Here is a 20,877-nt window from a genome sequence, read left to right as displayed (position 1 = left end):
TGGGGTACACCTCAACCTTTTCCATAACAAGTATTTTAAGCTCAGCAAAACCACCCACCCTTGCTCGTGTGACAACTCCTGGAGTGGACTCTCTGGGCCATGATACCAACCCTGGGCGAGCTGACCTGGTGAGGACCACCCCCTATACAGGGAGCGTTAGGGGCAGGCCAAGGGTAAAAGTACCTCGACTGCTGGAACCAGGTGGCCGGCTCGAAAGGCACGAGAGACGGTATTAAGCAGGGTGAAGACGGGGGCACGCAGGATACATGAATATGTACAGTGTACTCTGGGTACGGAAGTGCGTAGAGCATGAACACTGGGGCACGCATAATACAGGATGATGCAGGACATGTACTGTGAAGCACATCTGGGTACAGGATGGTGCAGGACATGTACTGTGAAGCACGTCTGGGTACAAGGCAGAGTGCGTGCTGGGAAGCACGCCAAAATACAAGGTAGTGGACCTGACAACAGCGAGCCACCATGCAGGCACCAAGAAGACCTATCAAGGAAGCAAAAGCAATAATCAGGCGCCACCTACAGGATGATTAGGCGGGAAGACGTGTGATTTTGGTCAGTAAGGAGGTGAAGTCAGGTACAGGTAGGTAGATGTGCTTGTCATCGGCGTAGTGATGAGATTGCAAACCGTACCATTACATCAGCTGTCCCATGCTGAAGGTGTAAATGGAGAAGAGTAGGGGTCCTAGAACTGAGCCTTGGGGAACACCAAAAGACAGGTGTCGACATGAGGAGGTGGTGTGGGAGAGGGATACAATGAATGTCCCCCTAACAGTCTTGTTTTTTTTTTAAAGACTCTGCTGATAACCTAAAGGCCATTTGCATCACCAGCCATGGCCTCATCAGCAGGGGGAGCAAAACTACCACCACCAGCATAAGGCACATGGCAGCAAAGCATCCAACTTTGTTGGTTGAACACCAGGTTCCATGAACAGTGTCTGTGTATGATACCACTGTTTCTTCTGCTATTGTGCATGCAAGCCAATCCCCTGTCCATGGTGCATGCAAAGATGCCTCCTGCCCTGTATCTGTAGTTGCACATAAACTCAACTAGCACCATTAACTAGCACGTCCACATCCTTGTCCCAACGCAGTGTTCAGTTGTTCATATCCCAGTCCATGGAACGCAAGCGGAAATATGCAGCCAACGCCACAGTACTAAATTCACACATTTCTCATCTGCTTGACTTTGAAATGTTGCATTTTGGGCTCATGGGGGACAGAAGCTCTCCGCAACCTGATGGCAGTGACTGTAACTAGGTACTCGGTCCACACCTTTCTCCCGGTCTGCTGTCATGACATTACGCAAGCATGTGTCCCACAACATTACCTGTGCACTCAACAATGCTGTTACAGGGAAAGTGCACCTAACCAGACACGTGGACATGTCATTGTGGGCAGGGACATTACATCTCGCTGACGGCACACTGGGTTAGCAAAGAAGTCATAATCCAGTCAGACATTGGGAAACCATGTCACAGATGTATGGAGGAGACAGGTTGTGCAAGGCTTTGTAAGTCATAGTTAGGTTTTTGAACTGTAGCCTATGGACAATTGGAAGGCAGTGAAGGGCCTGGCAGAGAGGAGAGACTGGGGAATAACAGAGGGATAGTTGGATTACTCTGGCAGCAAAGTTTAGGATAGATTTGAGTGTTGCAAGAGTGCAAGACAGAGTAGAAGTTTGCAACAGTCGAGGTGGCATATGAGGGTATGCCCAAACACTTTTGAAGTTTCTTGGAATGTACGGATTCAGGAAATGTTTAACAGTTGTAGTGGGCAGGAGAAGGCAAGGGCTTGGATATGTAGCTTGAAAGAGGGCAGAGTGAAGGATCACCCCAAGCCAACAAACATTCGGGACTATTTGTCCTGGTGTGCCGTCCCGACATTACACAGGCACGTGTCCCACAACATTGCCTGTGCCCTCAACAATGTGGTTAGGTGGACTTAATCAACAGCAAACACGTGGACAAGTGCTTGTGGTCAGGGACGGTACTGCTCACTGAGGGCACACTGGGTTAACATAGTGGAAGCCGGGACTCACTCCAACCTTGGCATGGTGCACGTCCTCCCAACCCAGAGTATTGCGGGCCCTACGTCAATCTGGGTTGCCCCCACATTCTACAGATCCTGGACCTCCTCCTTCTTTGCTTCCTCTTCAGCCTCCATCTCCCAAAATGGCACATCAGTCACAAGCTTGAAGCACTGCCTCATCAAAGCGGCAACAGGCTGCGGTGAAGATAATATGCTTATGTGACAAACAGCACAATGATGAAGAGTTGTGGAGAGCTCTGAAACAGCAGGCAGATATGTGGCTGACACCGCTGAACCAACAGTCAGGCATGGTTGTGTGTGACAATGGCTGGAACCTGTTGGCTGCTCTGTGGTGATGCAAGCTCACACATACCATGCCTGTCTCATGTACTTAATCTCATGGTTCAATGCTTTCTGAAAAGCGACATGGAGCTGCCAGATTTGGTAGGAAAAGTACAACGCTCGCTCTCCGTACCCATTTTAGAAGGTCCGCTACCGCTTCATCCGCCCATGCCGTGTTTCAGCAGCGCTTGCAGCTTCTGGCTCATCGACTGGTGTGTGATGCTAGTTAGCAAATATAAATTGTTATCGATTAGCACTAGTCCAAGATGTCCATGTCAAGAAGGTAGACAGCATAGGCATGTGTATCACTGTAACTCAGTAGCCCATGGGAAATTACAAGCCCAAAACCACACAGCACATATAAAGAAGTTCAAGTCTTTACCTCATGCAAAATAGAGATGGCGTCTCCCCACCCCGACGCACGTTTCTCTGCTGGCTTCATCCTGGGGGGCGTCAGGACACCATTGGTTTAAACTGTGAACTAATAAAGTAGCAGTAGAGCTACGATAAGGGTCAGAGTAACTACATTGTTCAGACTCAGGTGGTTGCTCCCAGAAGCCATCAAGAAATTATAGGCTGCCATTGACATCTAACACACCAATTCATAACTATTAAGATTGATTCTGATCCGATTGGTCATATACCTGTGTGTGATGTAAGTTGGGCATAAAGATGGTCATATATATTAATTCGGGACATGTCCACTACTTTGAGCTTGATGTGCAGGCATTTCAATGTGTATGTGGGCCTCTTAAGAGTTTCCTCGATGGCTGATGTTGGGAAAGAAAATTTTAGGAATGTTGGATTTTTACCATGCTTGGTCCTTCATTTCGCTGGTAGCACAAAGGGGGAAGGAAGGCAACAAGGACTTTACAGATAATTATTGTATCTAAAGGGCCTGTCACACTAAGAGATATCGCTAGCAATATCGCTATAACTTGTGACGTTATAGCGATATTGCTAGCGACATCGCTGTGTCTGATACTTGCCTACGACCCGCTCCCCTGCTGGTTATCGCTGATCGCGTGAAAATCGTTCAGGACCGCTTCTCGTCAGCTTCCTGCGGCGCTTCCTGTGGAGCCGGGCGGGAGGACGCAGGATCGCCTAGTGTGACAGGTAAGTAGCGACCCCCGTCCCCTGCGATGTCGCTGGTGAGATCTGCCTGTGTGGCAGCTCACTAGCGACCACTTAGCGATGTACCAGCGATCCTGACCGCGTCATATCGCTGGTACATCGCTAAGTGTGACAGTACCTTTAGGTCTATGTCCAGCCTCCATGCAGATTAGACTAACCTCAGCCAAATTTGCTTAGATGGGGGGGCTAATTTGTATGCAGGGGGGCTGGCGACTGCTCTCCCAACTGATGATGTTGGAAGGATAAGGATCTGGCATGTCGGATTTAAAACTGGTGATTTCTTTTACTAGAGGAGTCTAGCAGTGGTTCTTTTGTAGAGCGCTCGGCAGAGGGAGTCCTCCTGTGTATCTAATGTATATGGAGCCCCTTAAGCATAAAACACTATAGGCCTGGAATCATCAAAGCAATTATGCCAGTACGTTATGCATACTCCCAGGCAGAGCCTTCCAGTGGGCGTGGCCTCGCTCCATACACTTTTATCAAGTGAAGCCCCAACCACTGGAACTCCGCATCACTAGATTGGGTGCGGCCTCCGCTCCATACGCCTACTAGACATACTCTGGCCTAGAACATGTATAACGCATACATACCCGTCAGTCCCGGCTCAGAATCCTGCGGATTTCCACACTGTACAATGCGTGCGCTGTGGGAATTTATAAGTCTGCAGCCAAATAGAGTGACTGCAGATTTATCAATTTAGATCAGACAACCCCTTTAATAAGCACTAAATCACAAAGTTGCTTGTTCTTACAATCACCTTGGAAATTTACCCATTAAATAACTTGGAAAATTACCGATAATGTACTGCGAGTGTGTATAGATCCCGATGATTCATGCTGTGCACGTTGTCACCGCTTTTTTTCCCCTCTGCTTTGTTAAAGGCAGCTATTACGACGGCAGATTCAGTATCGGCCTTTGTTGGCTTAACGTCCCTTGGAACAGTCTGACTGCTTTCCAAATAAAGAGTCTCACTCACCCGGACACTGGATATCAGCGGGGCTGTGACTGTAAGGTAAGAGCTGATCCTACAGGATGTTTTACTATTAATGGAAGCTGTAAAGCAGGAGACATACACTTAGGGGCATGGATGGGATCCTGCAAGCGTTTCCAATTGGAAAGCTTTAGTATATCACAGAGAATATCTAGAAAACCAGCCACCAACAACCACCTTAGCTCAGAGGTCTAAAGGCAAAAACCCCCCAAAAAACTAGACTTATCTATTGATCGTCCACAATCCCGCCTGGGATCGTTCCTCGCTTCCTCTTCTGGCATTCTGTTATAGTCGAATGGCTTTGTGACCGCTGCAGCCAATCCTGGACACGAGTTGGCTGCAGTAGTCACATGCCCATCTCTTCTGGAGGAAGATGCAAGGACACCAGTGGAGGCCTGAGCAGTGATAAACAGGAGCGGATGAGGGTTGGTACACTAGTATAATACAGAAATGGTTTTGGACCAAGTAGTGATTAATTTAAAAAAAAAAAAAATGGTGGACAGCCCTTTAAATACTGATTTAAGGCTTTATGTACAAGGCTGGTGTTGTATGGAGCTGGAACATGGCACGCCGCACAGGGGTGGCAAGCATATCAGAGGGCTACGTCCATCATGTGGCCACTGTTGGGAGCAGTGGCCTCTGTCTTCATGAGTAGCCTCTCGAGATCGGATTGGAAAAGACGTCCTATCAGAGAAGCGATATACAGAACTCTTTTTAGTTATAGCCACAGAATCAAGAGATGACTAGTGAGATGATCTTGAGGCTTTTCATAGTATGCTGCTGGTATGATGACAACTGATCTATCGGAAGTTTGGACCCAACTCTTGGGTCATTTTAATATGCAGCTTCTGTGAACAAAAAAGTTAGTTTAAAAAAAAAAAATGCATAAAGAGGTCATCCAGTACTCGGACAACCCCTTCTCAAGCCCTAGTAAAATAGTAACACTTATACTCACCTCTGGTGCTGCTGCGGGTGTCGTGCAAGCAATGGCTCTCCTGGGGCTAGCATGACATTGTCATGTGATCCCTGTGGCCAATCAGCTATGGCTTCGCTTTACTTTCCTACGGACTTAATTGACATGAGGAGGTGGTGAGTGCAGCCGCAGCCCTCACTTTCTCCGGATTTCTGAATTGTCCAGAGGAGGTAAGAGTTGAAGCCAGTGATGAGTGGCCTCAGTGATCACGTGACATAATGTCAAGCAAGCCAGAGGAGAGCCAAAGCCGATACTACTAGAATGGTGCCAGCATCGGAGGTGAGTATAAATGTTAATATTTTACTAGGGGGCAATATAAGGATTGAGAAGGGCTTGTCCAAATAGTGTTCAATCCCTTTAATGACTGTGTCCAAGATGGACTTGGCATTGTTTTTCCCTTCTTTCGAAGTGCAGAATAATTTCAATTCTCTTAAAGGGAATCTGTCACCAGGTTTTTACTACCACATCTTAGAGCAGCATAATGTAGGTGGCAGAGACCCTGATTCCAGTGATGTGTCACGTGCGTGGCTGCTTGCTAGTTTTGATAAAAGCTCTCTTTTATCTGTTGGAGATCTAGCAGAGCTGCTAATGAAACAGTTAATTTTATGAAAACTACAGCAAATAGCTAAGTGATACATCAGTGGAATCAGGGTCTCAGATTAAGTGGCACAAAAACTGGTGACTGATTCCCTTTAGATTTTTCTATTTTTTACAATTATTTTTGTGATAATTATATTAAAACCTTATTTTATTGCTTTAGATTAAATATTGTGGCATGGAATCCTACGATAATCTATCGCCAAATGAGTGCCCTTGTATAGCGTGGGAACAGAGTGAGATGCTGGAGGGCGAGCACGCTTGCATTAAATGGAGAGATGGAAATTGCAGCTGGTACCCAAGTATGTCTGACAAGACTACCTCCAGCCATCCTTAGAGGATCACAATGGCCCCCGTGGCTCTTATTTCTGCTGGAACGACCAGCTGGATCATCCTGGATCGCAACCAGTATAATAAACTGTACAGAAAGCATCATGAAATTGTGGAGTATAATGGAATCAATAAAGAAATGCTTTAATTCAGCAAAAATCCATGTATGAAAGAAAATTAATGAAGTAAGAAATAAGCAGAATTTTTTTTAGCATTTTCCTAGAAAAGCAATTTATAGAAATAAAAAAAAAATTGTCTTTAGAATGAAATTGGAAAAAATTCTGATCTGTAACTATTCATAAGGTGTAACTGCTTGCTGATGGTTTCCAATCGTCACATGCGCACGGGTGCAATTTGACCATTACACCTGGCCTCTATCTAATCCTTTTTTTTCAGAACTTTGGGAGGCAAATAAGCGACTAGTGAAATGCAAATTGTTTCTCTGTATATTTATATTTTCATGGGAATATAATCATTGTAAAACAATCGAACGCTAACCCATTACTTCCATTAATTAATTGAGGCTGACTTGCTATAAAATGCTAGCTTATTGTAAAAAAAAAAAAAAAAAAAATTGGAAGTTTAATTTTTCCATTACAAGATGAGCAATTTATACAGACTCAAATGTTCAAAAATGTAACTAGTCCTTAGAGGGTTCTCCGTTTTGAACAGTCGCTACTGGTTAAAGATTATTTTGGCAAAAAGAGGATTACCGTACTATGTGTCTATTTACTAAGACTTGGCAATCAGCTGTATAATCTGTGGACAAAACAATTAGCAACGCAAACGGTAAATTTCCCAACAGTGCCCCCTCAGGGAAAGTTAAGAATTACACAGTGCTTATTCATATTTTTAAGGACAGGTCCTGTAGAACGAAATACGCTCATTAAAATTGCTGCTCAAGCAACTAAAGGGAATTCATCAGCTGCTTTTTGCTATATAATCTCAGAGCAGTGTGCTGTAAGGGCTGAGAGACTGATTCCAGCGATGTGCCATTTGCTGGGCTGTGTGAGGCTGTTTCAATAGAATCACAGTTTTATCAGCAGGAGATTCACTAGAGGACTAGGTGTCTGGTGCCTCCTGGTCAACTGCTGTGTGTAACTCCGCCCCCACCACTGATTGGCAGTTTTCAGTAGTGTGGGCGGGGTTATACAAAGATCTACAGCAAAGAAAACAGGAATTATATCAAAATGACAGCGTGCAGACCAGCAAGAGACACATCGTTCGAATCAGGGTCTCAGCCCCAACATCACGGTGCTCTTAATTCCATAGCAAAAACTTGGTGACAGATTCTCTTTTAAGGGGGTTGATTGGATAAAAACATTTTTAAGTACAGTACCTTTATTCAATTAGACAGAGTGTAGACTGCAAAAAGTATCTTTCACTGAAGGACCAAGCACTGTGATTACATGGACAGCCTACTGGTTTCTCTGCAGATCCCAGATGATGGATTATAATTCACGTCTGGTAGCTCTGTTGTCCACTCTTCATTTATAGCCTCATATGTATAGGATTTGGTCACGGTCTTGACACAGCTACATGTTGTTTTGTGTCACTGTATGGCTATGCTACTATTCTATCGAGTCACTCTGCTCCTATAGTGTTAGGCTACAATTCACACATGGCAGATCTGTCGCAGAAATTCCTGAAAGTGAAAATTCATCTACTGAATTCTATTAATCTCGGTGAATGTGAATCTACCCATATGTCATATAGTATTCATATTGGTTTATGGTACTATATGTTGTCTTGGATCACGTCTCGACTATTATACACAGTCTTGGGTCAATCTACACTGACTGCTCGAGCTTTTTGTATTTTGCTTGTCTGTAAATTGTGCCTTCTCTACGATGTCCAAATTCATTTTTTTTTTTTCCAGCACTATGACGCCCATTGGGCAACACGTGACCCTGTCAAAGACCAGGTTCTGAAATATGTGCCCTGACAGGGGCTGAGGTTTCACTTCTCCAGAAAGGCTCAGAGCAATGGAGAAGATGTACATGTGATCTGGCTTACTAGGTTACTGGAAAGACACATGTATCCTACACCAATCGGGGCTGGGTCGCCTCTCCATAGGCCGTATAGCTACTGTATGGTCTGTGCATATGGTATGTACATCCTTGGTCAAAATTAATTATGGTTTAAAGAAGGACTAAACCCAAATTGATCAACGATGTCTAATATAAGAACTAGAGTTGGTGCGAACTGATTCACAGAACCCAATCCAGCCACCACGTCAGTAATCCATCTCCTTCCTCCTTGTATCCGCGGGTCTTCTTTTGATTAGATGGCCTGGCGTGATATCACATGTGGATCACGGCACAACAATGATGTCGCGCCTGTCGGATAATCGAAAGAAGAGCCATGTATGATGGGAGGTAGGAGGCCGTTCTTAGGGCTCCTCTCCGACATACATGGATTAATGACCTAGGTCCTACAAACCGATTTGCACAAATTCTAATTAGAAACACGTCCGGTCTTGGCTACCGGGTCTCCATTTATGGCCAAACTACGCAAAGATTCTGGCGAGATTTCTGGTGGTGCCGAATCGGGTGGTCATCCCATTGGAGGTACACAGCTTACGGGAATGAAGAATAGACAGAGAACTAGACTCGTGAGATTTAGTGACGCTGCTGTGAGATGATGGCGTCATAGTATGATAAGACGGTGGATATTTATGTCACATCCTTTGTCGAGATATTTGTGTCACTTGATTATATGCCTCACGGATTTTTCTTCAACTACAATATTTCGTAAAAAAAATTAACAAATTATATATGTTAGTAAGTAATTACCGCTGTATATATCATGCACAATCTCATCCAATTTGCCTAATTTAGAACAAATAAAATTCAAATATTACTTTACTCTTTGTCCACGCAGTTTCTTTTTGTGTTCTTAGAGCAATGGTCTAGTCAGGAACTTAAAGGTGATATACAAGCCAGTACTTATGATGACTACCTGCTTTTTTTGTTGCTATTTACCTTTGCTCCATTAAAGAAGCACTTCTCCAATTTATCCTTTTTAATATATTGCAGTCACCATATTATACAGCACTGTGAACTTACAATTGCTCATTTTGCCTTTCTATCCAGATAATTCTCCTCTTTTCTCTGCAGAAACAAAGTCTCATGTCCCTGCATTTATCATTCCCCTCTTCCTCTCCTGACCCAGCTGCTCCCTCCTCTCCCCACCAGGGTCTTTTGCAGTGACTGATGACTCATACAGGGAAAACTGACCTCCTGTTTCTACATAGAGCTTAGAAGGATTCAGCTAGTCAGTTATTAATCACGTGATGTCATAGACCTAATGGAAAAGAGAATTATCTGGGTAGAAAGGCAAAATGAACAATTGTAAGTACACAGTGCTGTATAATATGATCATAGTCATTTTTCTAATAACAATCGTTAAGGGCGACCTGGACGCCAGAAACTAATCAGTTTTTTTTTAACCCTGTTTGTATTTTTTTTATGGCTTGCTAAATGAAATCTTTTTTTTATTGAGCTGCTGGAAATGCCACTCTCCCTCCCATGGACTCTAATCTTACAAGTGTAGTAAGCTCCAACCACCCCCTTTTTCTCTACCTCGATCATTGTCATTACATATGATTACATAACCAAAAAAAAGCATGGTTAATAGTGCTGGGATAAGGTGTTATCTGAGCATGCTCGGGTGCTAACCCAGTGACTTCGGCGTGCTCGAGTAATATGTTCGCGTCCCCGCGGTTAAATGTCTCGCAACGGTTTGCCTACAAACAGGCAATCCCTGCATGTGTTGAGGTTGTCAAACAGTTGCGAGACACCACGGGGACGCGAACATATTACTCGAGCATGCCGAAGTCACTGGGTTAGCACCCGAGCATGCTCAGATAACGCATGTCTGATCTGGTTTGATTACTTTCTTTTTAAAGGGAATCTGTCAGCAGGTTGTTGTCATGCAATCTGTCATCCAGCCCTTATATTCCCAATCTTCTGACCAGACTCTAGGACACGGCCTAAACGTTAAACGTATATTATTTTATTATACACATAATTATTCTGAGCCATGTCGTGTTTCCTACAGTTACCGTATACATTCCCTGCTCATAGCGATAAATGTAAGACATGCAGATAATTCTACAGCCTTCAGTTGGACTGTCTGTCTGTTTATAATAGCTTGCTAATATTATATAAAACTCAATATATTATAGAAGCCAATCGACTGTCCAACATACCTGAAATGGGACAGTTTCCATCCAAAACACATAAAGAACTCTATTATCTATAGCTAAGCCATCAGATACAATCGTATATGTTCCAACCCCATGGATAGAGACAAACACCTTGGTCGCCTCAAAAAGACCTTTTTGAATCAGGGTTACCATCCAAGAACAATTGAAAACCAAATTACAAGAGCCACCAGAATGTCAAGGAATCACCTGCTACATTACAAAGCTAAAGAAGAAAATAACCGGGTGCCTCTAGTGGTCACCTACAACCCAAATCTGGAGGTGCTAAGGGGAGCTGCACGGAAATTACAACCTTTACTACAAAAAGATGCCCGATTACAATCCATTTTTCCAGACCCCCCACTGCTGTGTTTTAGGCAGCCCCCAAATTTAAGAAGCATCATTGTCAGAAGCTCCCTGTCCTCTCCAACAGCTGCAGGAACCTTTCCTTGCAACCAGAAAAAATGTAAAACCTGTCCATTTATAATGACCACGGACAAGATAAAGATCCCCAACTCGCATCAGGACTACAAGATCCCAGGTACTTTCACCTGCATTACATCTAATGTGGTGTACTTAATTATTTGTACTAAATGTCCAACTGGGGGTCTGTATGTGGGGGAGACAGGGCAAAAGCTTAGAACAAGGATGAATGCTCATCGTCACACAATAAGAGAAAAAAGAATGGATCTACCTGTGGCAAAACATTTTTGTATCCCTGATCACAGCAACATGGATATGAAATTACTGGTATTGAAAGGTAACGTCACATCTCAGAGAGAGAGAAGAGTTTGTGAGTATAAATTTAGACGACCTTTGACACTCTCTGTGCTGGAATGAATGTGTCGCATGGATTTATGACTTTTTACATCAATTAAGGAATTTGCTTCCAAGACCTTGTGGGGGCATCACAACACATTAGGAGACCCCAATCAGAGGACTATAAAACATCCGGACCCCTTCTCTATGTACTGGTCCAATATTTATGTTTCTCCCTCTCCCATATTGATAGTTCTGCTTTATGTCACTTGTCTCATCTATTGCATTTTTTCTGTGTTGTATTGTGCATAAATATGTGACTCTTCAGATTTTGTATTAGTCTATCCTGATGAAGAGACCTGAGTAGTCTCGAAAGCTTGCAATGTGTTACCATCTTGTCAGTTAGGCCGGGATCACACACAGCGAGATACGGCCGAGTCTCGCAGGTTAAAACCAACCTCTAGGCACTCTGGAGCGGAGCGTCCATGTATTGCTGTGCGGCTGCATGCTCCGCTCCGGAGTGCCGGCGCCAGAGCTTGGTCTTAACCTGCGAGACTCGGCCGTATCTCGCTGTAGTGTGACTCCGGCCTTAGCCATTAAAAGGTATCAACCACTGAGGACTATCAATATTTTTCTATCTACTGGCTAACACAGTACAAAGATATACATCTTTCCTATATTATATTGGGTATACTGACAAGAACATTGGAAATTGACAATAGTTGTGAATTTACTCAAAAAAGGTAGTGGACAAAAATAAGAGACAGTTGTAGACAAGCAACTGGCATAATCCTGGATAGGAGGAACTGAGAGGGTTAATAGGAGGTGCAACTGGTTTAAAAGGGCAGCTGAGCTATTCATTCCTTGTCCAGGAGTAGAGGCGCACACACCCCTGGTGTTTGGGTCTGTGGATGCAAGATAGAGGATCGGTGAAAGTTGCTTAGACTATGCAAGAGGAAGTTTATGGAGTTAATAAACCTTCCTGTTTGGACAAGAAACTGCATGTCTATGTGAACACTGCCTAATGCCTACCTGAGCGAAACCTTACAGTGAATAAAAAAAAGCTACAGACTACAAAGAAAAGTGTACAAAGTAAAGCTACAGAGTACCAACAGAAGCTACAGTCATGGCCAAAAATTTTGAGAATGACACAAATATTAATTTTTACAAAGTCTACTGCTTCATTTTTTCTAATGGCAATTTGCATATACTCCAGAATGTTATAAAGAGTGATCAGCTTAACAGCAATTACTTGCAAAGTCAATATTTGCCTAGAAAATGAACTTTATCCCCCAAAACATATTTCAACATCATTGCAGCCCTGCCTTAAAAGGACCAGCTAACATCGTTTCAGTGATTGATCTCCAGCCCTGTCCTCATCAACACCCACACCTGTGTTAATGGAGCAATCTGTCATGATTAAGTAAGAATGACACCACTGGACACTTTATTAGGAGGCTGGTGCTTGGAATCATTGTTTCTCTTCTGTTAACCATGGTTATCTCTAAAGAAACACGCGCAGTCATCATTGCGCTGCACAAAAATGGCCTAACAGGGAAGAAAGCTAGAAAGCAGCTAGAAAGATTGCACCTCAGTCAACAATCTATCGCATCATCAAGAACTTCAAGGAGAGAGGTTCCCTTGTTGTCAAAAAGGCTCCAGGGCGCCCAAGAAAGACCAGCAAGCGCCAGGACCGTCTCTTAAAAGTGTTTCAGCTGCGGGATCGGGCTACCAGCAGTGCAGAGCTTGCTCAGGAATGGCAGCAGGCAGGTGTGCGTGCATCTGCATGCACTGTGAGGCGGAGACTCTTGGAGCAAGGCCTGGTCTCAAGGAGGGCAGCAAAGAAGCCACTTCTCTCCAGAAAAAACATCATGGACAGACTGATATTCTGCAAGAGGTACAGGGAGTGGACTGCTGAGGACTGGGGTAAAGTCATTTTCTCTGATGAATCCCCTTTTCGATTGTTTGGGACATCTGGAAAACGGCTTATTTGGAGAAGACCAGATGAGCGCTACCACCAGTCTTGTCTCATGCCAACTGTCAAGCATCCTGAAACCATTCATGTGTGAGGTGGCTTCTCAGCCAAGGGAATGGGCTCTCTCTCAGTCTTGCCTAAAAACACAGCCATGAATAAAGAATGGTACCAGAATGTCCTCCGAGAGCAACTTCTCCCAACCGTCCAAGAGCAGTTTGGCGATCAACAATGCCTTTTTCAACATGATGGAGCACCTTGCCATAAAGCAAAGGTGATAACTAAATGGCTCAGGGAACAAAACATAGAGATTTTGGGACCATGGCCTGGAAACTCCCCAGATCTTAATCCCATTGAGAACTTGTGGTCAATCATCAAGAGACGGGTGGACAAACAAAAACCTTCAAATTCAGACAAAATAAAAGCATTGATTTTGCAAGAATGGACTGCTATCAGTCAGGATTTGATCCAGAAGTTGATTGAGAGCATGCCAGGGAGAATTGCTGAGGTCCTGAAGAAGAAGGGTCAACACTGCAAATATTGACTTGCTGCATTAACTCATTCTAACTGTCAATATAACCTTTTGCTACTCATAATATGATTGCAATTATATTTCTGTATGTGATAAAAAAACATCTGACAAACACATAAAAACCAGAGGCCAGCAGATCATGTGAAAATATAATATTTGTGTCATTCTCAACTTTTGGCTATGACTGTACAGTATACAAAGGAAAGCTACACTGTACTAAGAAAATCTTCAAAAAACAATTATACAAAGAAGGCTACAACATAACAAAGAAAAGCTACAGCGTACAAAAAAAACAGAGTACAAAAAAGAAAAGTTACAGGGTACAAAGAGAAGCTAGAGATTACAAAGAAAAGCTAGGGTCTATGAAAGAAAGCTAGTGCAAAAAAGTAAAGCTACAGCGTACCAAGAAAAACTAAAGCAAACAAAGAAAAGGTACAGCCTCCAAAAAAACTACAGCCTAATAAAAAAGCTGCAACATACAAAGAAAAGCTACAGCATACAGAGAAATGCTACAGCATACATAGAAAAGCTACAGTGTACAAATAAAAGCTACAGCCTCCAAAAAAGAACTACAGCCTACTAAAAAAGCTACAACATACAAAGAAAAGCTGCAGCGTACAAAGAAAAGCTACAGCTTGCTAAAAAAAACTTAATGCAAAAAAGAAAAGCTACAACGTACAAAGAAAACCTATCGCATACAAAGAAAAGCTACAAGCCTCCAAAAAAGAACTACAGCCTACTAAAAAAGCTATAGCTTACAAAGAAAAGTTACAACGTACAAAGAAAAACTAAAGCATACAAAGAAAAGCTACAGCCTCCAAAAAAAGCTACAACATACAAAGAAAAGCTACAGCATTCAAAAAAGAACTACAGCCTACTAAAAAAAGCTACAACGTACAAAGAAAAACTACAGCGTATAAAGAAAAGCTACAGCATACTAAAAAAAAGCTAATGCAAAAAAGGCTACAATGTACAAAGAAAAACTAAAGCAAACAGAGAAAAGCTGCAGCCTCCAAAAAAGAACTATGGCCTACTAAAAAAAAATCTACAATATACAAAGAAAAGCTACAGCATTAAAAAAACTAGAGCGTATAAACAAAAGCTATAGTGTACAAAGAAAGGTTACAGCCTACAGCGTCCAATGATGGTTACACCATAGAGGCCATTAATTGGAAATGCACAAGTTGTTATGAAACTTACCATCTCCTTGTGGTTTGGGTAGTATGTCTGCTCAATTAAAGGAAACTTTTCTGCTCCCAAAGTTTTATAGGCAGATATTAGTTGGGCAAACTGTAAAAAAATCATGACATGTTGTTTAGTAATCACACTTGTAAGATAATCACGGCGTGGTGCTTAGTAATCACACCTGTATGATAATCATGACATGGTGCTTAGTAATCACACTTGTTGTAAGATAATCATGACATGGTGCTTAGTAATCACACCTGTATGATAATCATGACATGGTGCTTAGTAATCACACTTGTTGTAAGATAATCATGACATGGTGCTTAGTAATCACACCTGTATGATAATCATGACATGGTGCTTAGTAATCACACCTGTATGATAATCATGACATGGTGCTTAGTAATCACACCTGTATGATAATCATGACATGGTGCTTAGTAATCACACTTGTTGTAAATTAATCATGACATGGTGCTTAGTAATCACACCTGTATGATAATCATGACATGGTGCTTAGTAATCACACTTGTTGTAAGATAATCATGACATGGTGCTTAGTAATCACACTTCACCTTACAACATATACAGCATTAGCCATTAGTCCATTCACATATAATGGAAATGGTGCGGCAGAGCCCAAGCCACACTTAAGGTAGAGTTTGAGGACTCCACTGTGGATTTTGTGGTAAAAATACCACTAAGAGGAAAAACACAAAATTCTTGTGAATACCGTAAATTGTCTGCAGCTTTGTAAAGATTGTGCAGCGACCTAACTGTGAATCAACTGTGCACTGAAGATTACTAGTAGAGATCCTCCGATTCGGCCAATATTAGTGTATGTTCCCTTACCACCCATGGCTTGTCGCAGAAGTTGTAGATGGACTCCAGAGAGTTTACACTGGGAATACCGGCATATTGCATACCAATGATGAGGTTGCGAAAATCTTCATTTTCCGCCATACTAAAGGAATGTTGTCGAATGAGTACGAAATCTGGTCGAAAAGATCTAGAAAACACAGAAATGTGCAATTACACTACGAAGTGATAAAATCATAATGTCTACTACTTACTGACAAACATATTGTGTTTTAAACATATAAGTCTACGTTCCCACGTGGAGGTTCAGGTGAGTTTTTGACGCTGCAGAGTTTCTGTACCTAATATGTATATTAGTTTATTGCGTTTTTTGTTTGTTTTTTTACATGCGTTTTCATCTCGTTTCTACCTGCGGATTTTCTGCATCTAATGCAAGTCTATGGGAAGACTCCGCACAGAGCACTCAGCGCACCCGAAAGAGAAGGTGACATGTTGCGGAGTTAAAATACGCTCCGCAGGTCAATTTATGTAGCGTAAAAAAGAAGCACAGTGGGCGCAAGATTTCTATAAGGGCTCATACTCAGATGTGAGAAACTTGGACGAGTCTCGCACGTCAATACCCGGCACTGCCGCCGGCACTCGGGAGCGGAGCGTTCAGCTGCATGTATTTCTATGTAGCTGAACGCTCCGATCCAAGTGCCGGCGGCAGTGCCGTGTGTTTTAACGTGCGAGACTCGTCCGAGTTTCTCGCATCTGAGTATGAGCCCTAAGTCCCATCTACTTTGCTGGAACTGTAAAACTTGAACTTTGATCCAATCAATATTTAAATCATTTGCAATTCTTTTGGACTCACCTGACAACTAGGGTCCCATTCCGGAACATTTGCAGATCTACAGCAAACGTGCCGTCAGAATGAGCAATGAGGTTTATTTCTGAAAATTCAGCCTAAAGGGAAGGAAAGAGTAAAGCAATTCACAACAGATCAAAGACAAAGAGAAGATAGATGTAGCGTAGATAAAAAAAAAAAAAAAAAAAAAGGAGCTAAAATTAGTTTTTTCTGGTTTTTATTTTTAGATTCTGTTTCTCACAGTTGAAGTGTACCTATGATAAAAATTCCAGACCTCTCCATTCTTTTTAGGTGGGAAAACTTGCAAAATCTGCAGTGTGAAATACTTATTTTCCCCACTGTATATACAGAGCTCAACTAAATAGGACTCACCACTTGCCATAATTATGTATTTTTTTTATCTATGTATTTATTGTACTTGGTTATCTAGCGCCATCATATTCCGCAGCACATTATGGGCATCATCATCACTGTCCCCACTAGGGCTCACAATCTACTGGAGAATTTGGAGGAAACCCAAGGAAAACACACAAACTCCATGCAGATGTTGTCCTTGGTGGAATGTGAACCCAGGACCCCAGCACAGGTTTGTGTGCTACACATTTTTTAACACCCCCAGTCAGAGGCTGCTCACCTGGCCAAATCATGTCTCCCACTTTGCACTGAGGAGGGGCAACACCCTGAAACACGTGTCTGGAAGTGGAGTTTCAGGTTTTGCTTCTTATCTTAAGTGATGTAGCAAGGTTCATTACATCCAATAGATGACACCAGAGATAAAATCCTCTTCCTTCTGAAGAGTCTATTTGGATATGTATTTTTTTAAATGCTGGGAATGTTTTGTTTTTTTCAGATCATGATCTTTAAAGGGAACCTGTCACCTCGTTTTTGAGTTATGAGATGCTGCCACTGCTTTTCGGGGCTTATCTACAGCATTCTAGAATGCTGTAGATAAGCCCCTGAACTAACCTGAAAGATAAGAAAAACAAGTTTTATTATACTCACCCGGTCCGGTCCGATGGGTGTCGCAGGTTTGGGTCCGGCGCCTCTCATCTTCATGCAATGTCGTCATCTTCCTTGCTTTGTGTCGGGCTCGTGTGCAGGCGTACTGATCTGCCATGTTGAGGGCAGAACAAAGTACTGCAGTGCACAGGCGCCAGGAAAGGTCAGAGAGACGCAGCGCCTGCGCACTGCAGTACTCTGCCCTCAACAGGACAGATCAGTACGCCTGCGCAGGAGCACGACACGAAGCAAGTAAGATGACAACATCACAAGAAGATGGGAGGTCCCGGACCTGTGACACCCATCGGACCAGACCGCCCCCGGGTGAGTATTATAAAACCTGTTTTTCTTATCTTTCAGGATAGATCAGGGGCTTATCTACAGCTTCACAATGACCTCTGCACACGCTTATTAGATGCTTCAGTACAAAAAGATAAGGTCGGGGTCTGTTCATCGAGGACAGAAAGAATCCAGGATATCTATAAACAGAAAGATAGTGAGGAAACACTTAGCTAACCTAAATGAATTCAAGTCTCCAGGTCCAGATGAATTACACCCCAGAGTACTGAAGGAGATAGCAGAAGAAATTTTTGAACCCCTCTCCATAATCTTTGAAAATTCTTGGAGAACAGGAGAAGTCCCAGAAGACTGGAAGAAAAGAGCAAATGTTGTTCCTAACTTCAAAAAGGGGAAGAAGGTGGACCCAGGCAACTATAGGCTGGTGAGTCTGACTTCTATACCAGGAAAGATCTTTGAACAAATTATTAAACAACATGTATGTCAGTACCTGGATAAGAATGAAGTGATTAAACAGAGTCAGCATGGGTTTGTAACTAATAAGTCATGTCAGACTAACTTAATTTCCTTCTATGACGGAATCACTGATTGGGTGGATCAAGGAAATGCTGTAGATATAGTATATCTTGACTTCAGCAAAGCATTTGACAAAGTATCTCATACAATCCTTATTGAAAAAATGACTAAGTATGGAATGGACAAGGCAACTGTTAGGTGGATTCATAACTGGCTTAGTGATCGGACTCAAAGAGTGGTCGTAAATGGCTGCACATCCAGTTGGAAGAATGTCTCAAGTGGGGTACCACAGGGCTCTGTCCTGGGCCCTGTATTGTTCAACATCTTTATCAACGATTTAGATGAAGGAATTGAGGGTAAACTGAATAAATTTGCTGATGACACAAAGCTAGGAGGGATAGCTAATACTAGAGAAGAGAGAGAGAGGATTCAAAAAGATATAAATAAACTGGATAAGTGGGCAGCAACTAACAGAATGGTTTTTAACAGGGAAAAATGCAAAGTACTACATCTGGGCAATAAAAATGAAAAAAAACATATACAGAATGGGAGAAATAGGCCTAAGCAACAGCACATGTGAAAAAGACTTGGGTATACTAATAGATCACAGACTGAATATGAGTCAACAGTGTGATGCAGCAGCAAAAAAGGCAAATGCAATTCTAGGATGTATTAACAGAAGCATACAGTCTAGATCACGTGAAGTCATTATTTCCCTCTACTCCTCTTTGGTCAGACCTCATCTGGAATATTGTGGCCAGTTTTGGGCACCACATTTTAAAAAAGACATCAACAAACTGGAGCAAGTTCAGAAAAGAGCGACCAGAATGGTGACCGGTCTGCAAACCCTGTCTTATGAGGAAAGGTTGCAAGATTTGGGAATGTTTAGTTTGCAAAAGAGAAGACTGAGAGGAGACTTAATAGCTGTCTACAAATATCTAAAGGGCTGTCACATTGTAGAAGGATCAACTTTATTCTCATTTGCACAAGGAAAGACTAGAAGCAATGGGATGAAACAGAATGGGAGGAGACACAGATTAGATATTAGAAAAAACTTTTTGACAGTTAGAGTAATCAATGAGTGGAACAGGCTGCCACGAGAAGTGGTGAGTTCTCCTTCAATGGAAGTCTTCAAACAGAGGCTGGACAGACATCTGAATGGGATGATTTAGCGAATCCTGCTTTGAGCAGGGGGTTGGACCAGATGGCCCAGGAGGTCCCTTCCAACTCTACAATTCTATGATTCTATGACAATGTGCACGTATTGTTTCCTGAAACAAATAGTATTTAGGAATCTAAAAAAGCCTCTGTCACCAGTGTGAAAATTGCAAGATATCTATTTTTTATTTTTAATAAAGATTGTGATATTTTAAGAAAGAAAAATGTCCAAAATATAAAAAAAAACCAACATATTTAATACAAAATCCTGATTTTAATAATAGGTCAAAATAAAACCTGAAAATAAATGTTTGCAGTAATCATGACACTGATTCAATTACTATCATGACCTGAATATATGGATTTACCTGTTCAATTCGTATATCATAATCGCCTTGAAGCTTTTTTCCTCTGAAACATTTTGCCCTAAAATATATAAAAAAAAATACTTTTTTAAGATAAAGATGCAACCATGAAAATGATCAAACGTCATAAACAGTAATAACAAATCTGGTCAATTTTACTAGATGCGTTACTGGGATAAAGATCAGATAAAAGCTGTCCAAGCTTAAAACAAGGGATTTGCTGGCCGAAACGGCGCCAGCATTATCTGTAGGCTGTGTCTGGTACTGCAGCAGTCATTTGAATGCGGATGAATGCAACATTGGCCAATGATACACAATGGGCTATTCACTAAGTCACGCAATCTAGGACCATTAGAGCGCATCACAAATCTACCTTTTCACCCATGAGACATAACAATAGGTGATTTTTTTCCTCCCTTGCTGTGATTTTCGACTATTTTTAATGACCCTCATTGCAGAACTGTAAGTGGATAAGAGCTCATGTAATCGCCGTGTGAGATCCTTCGGCTGAATTTAGCGTTAAGTTTTGAAGCTGTTCCGAAAATTATCCATTCGAGACGGAAGGAGCACTTGTGAGTAACCTTGTCTATGCAAATTAGACACAGCTGTATGTAAATTATTCCATTAGCATGCAAATTAGACCAGAGCTTTCTACCTCTATTAGGAGACTTGTGTGGTCGAAGCGCGGGCACCATGCCAAGAAGTAAAGAGCGTATTGAAAGGTATTGATACTACATCGTGGTCATTGCAGTAACTTCTACTGAAGTTTCTTTGGACCATTTTTTTATAAAGGTTTTTCAAG

The 20,877-nt window shown here is 42.3% G+C and overlaps 2 protein-coding genes across 3 annotated transcripts in view; one reads left to right on the top strand and one right to left on the bottom strand.

Moving 5' to 3' along the window:
* Positions 1-9,283, top strand: part of TIMP4 (TIMP metallopeptidase inhibitor 4) — a 41,630-nt gene extending 32,347 nt beyond the window's left edge. The window contains exons 4-5 of the mRNA XM_073574252.1: positions 4,407-4,537; positions 6,250-9,283. Coding sequence (XP_073430353.1) covers positions 4,407-4,537; positions 6,250-6,423 — 305 coding nt within the window. The 3' untranslated portion in view covers positions 6,424-9,283. The remainder of the gene's footprint in view (positions 1-4,406; positions 4,538-6,249) is intronic.
* The window catches only part of SYN2 (synapsin II), a 434,838-nt gene that overhangs the window by 227,649 nt on the left and 186,312 nt on the right, over positions 1-20,877 (bottom strand). For both annotated transcript variants that reach the window (XM_073574250.1, XM_073574251.1), the window contains exons 2-5: positions 20,079-20,136; positions 16,747-16,838; positions 15,927-16,083; positions 15,087-15,176 (exon numbers count right to left, since the gene is read on the bottom strand). In XM_073574250.1, coding sequence (XP_073430351.1) covers positions 15,087-15,176; positions 15,927-16,083; positions 16,747-16,838; positions 20,079-20,136 — 397 coding nt within the window. The remainder of the gene's footprint in view (positions 1-15,086; positions 15,177-15,926; positions 16,084-16,746; positions 16,839-20,078; positions 20,137-20,877) is intronic.

The sequence above is a fragment of the Dendrobates tinctorius genome, unplaced genomic scaffold (genome assembly GCF_039654945.1).
Source record: "Dendrobates tinctorius isolate UK_male_01 unplaced genomic scaffold, ASM3965494v1 ptg000038l, whole genome shotgun sequence".
In the NCBI taxonomy this organism is placed as follows: domain Eukaryota; kingdom Metazoa; phylum Chordata; class Amphibia; order Anura; family Dendrobatidae; genus Dendrobates; species Dendrobates tinctorius.
The sequence above is the reverse complement of the archived record's forward strand: the minus strand, read 5'-3'. Positions and strand labels throughout refer to the sequence as shown.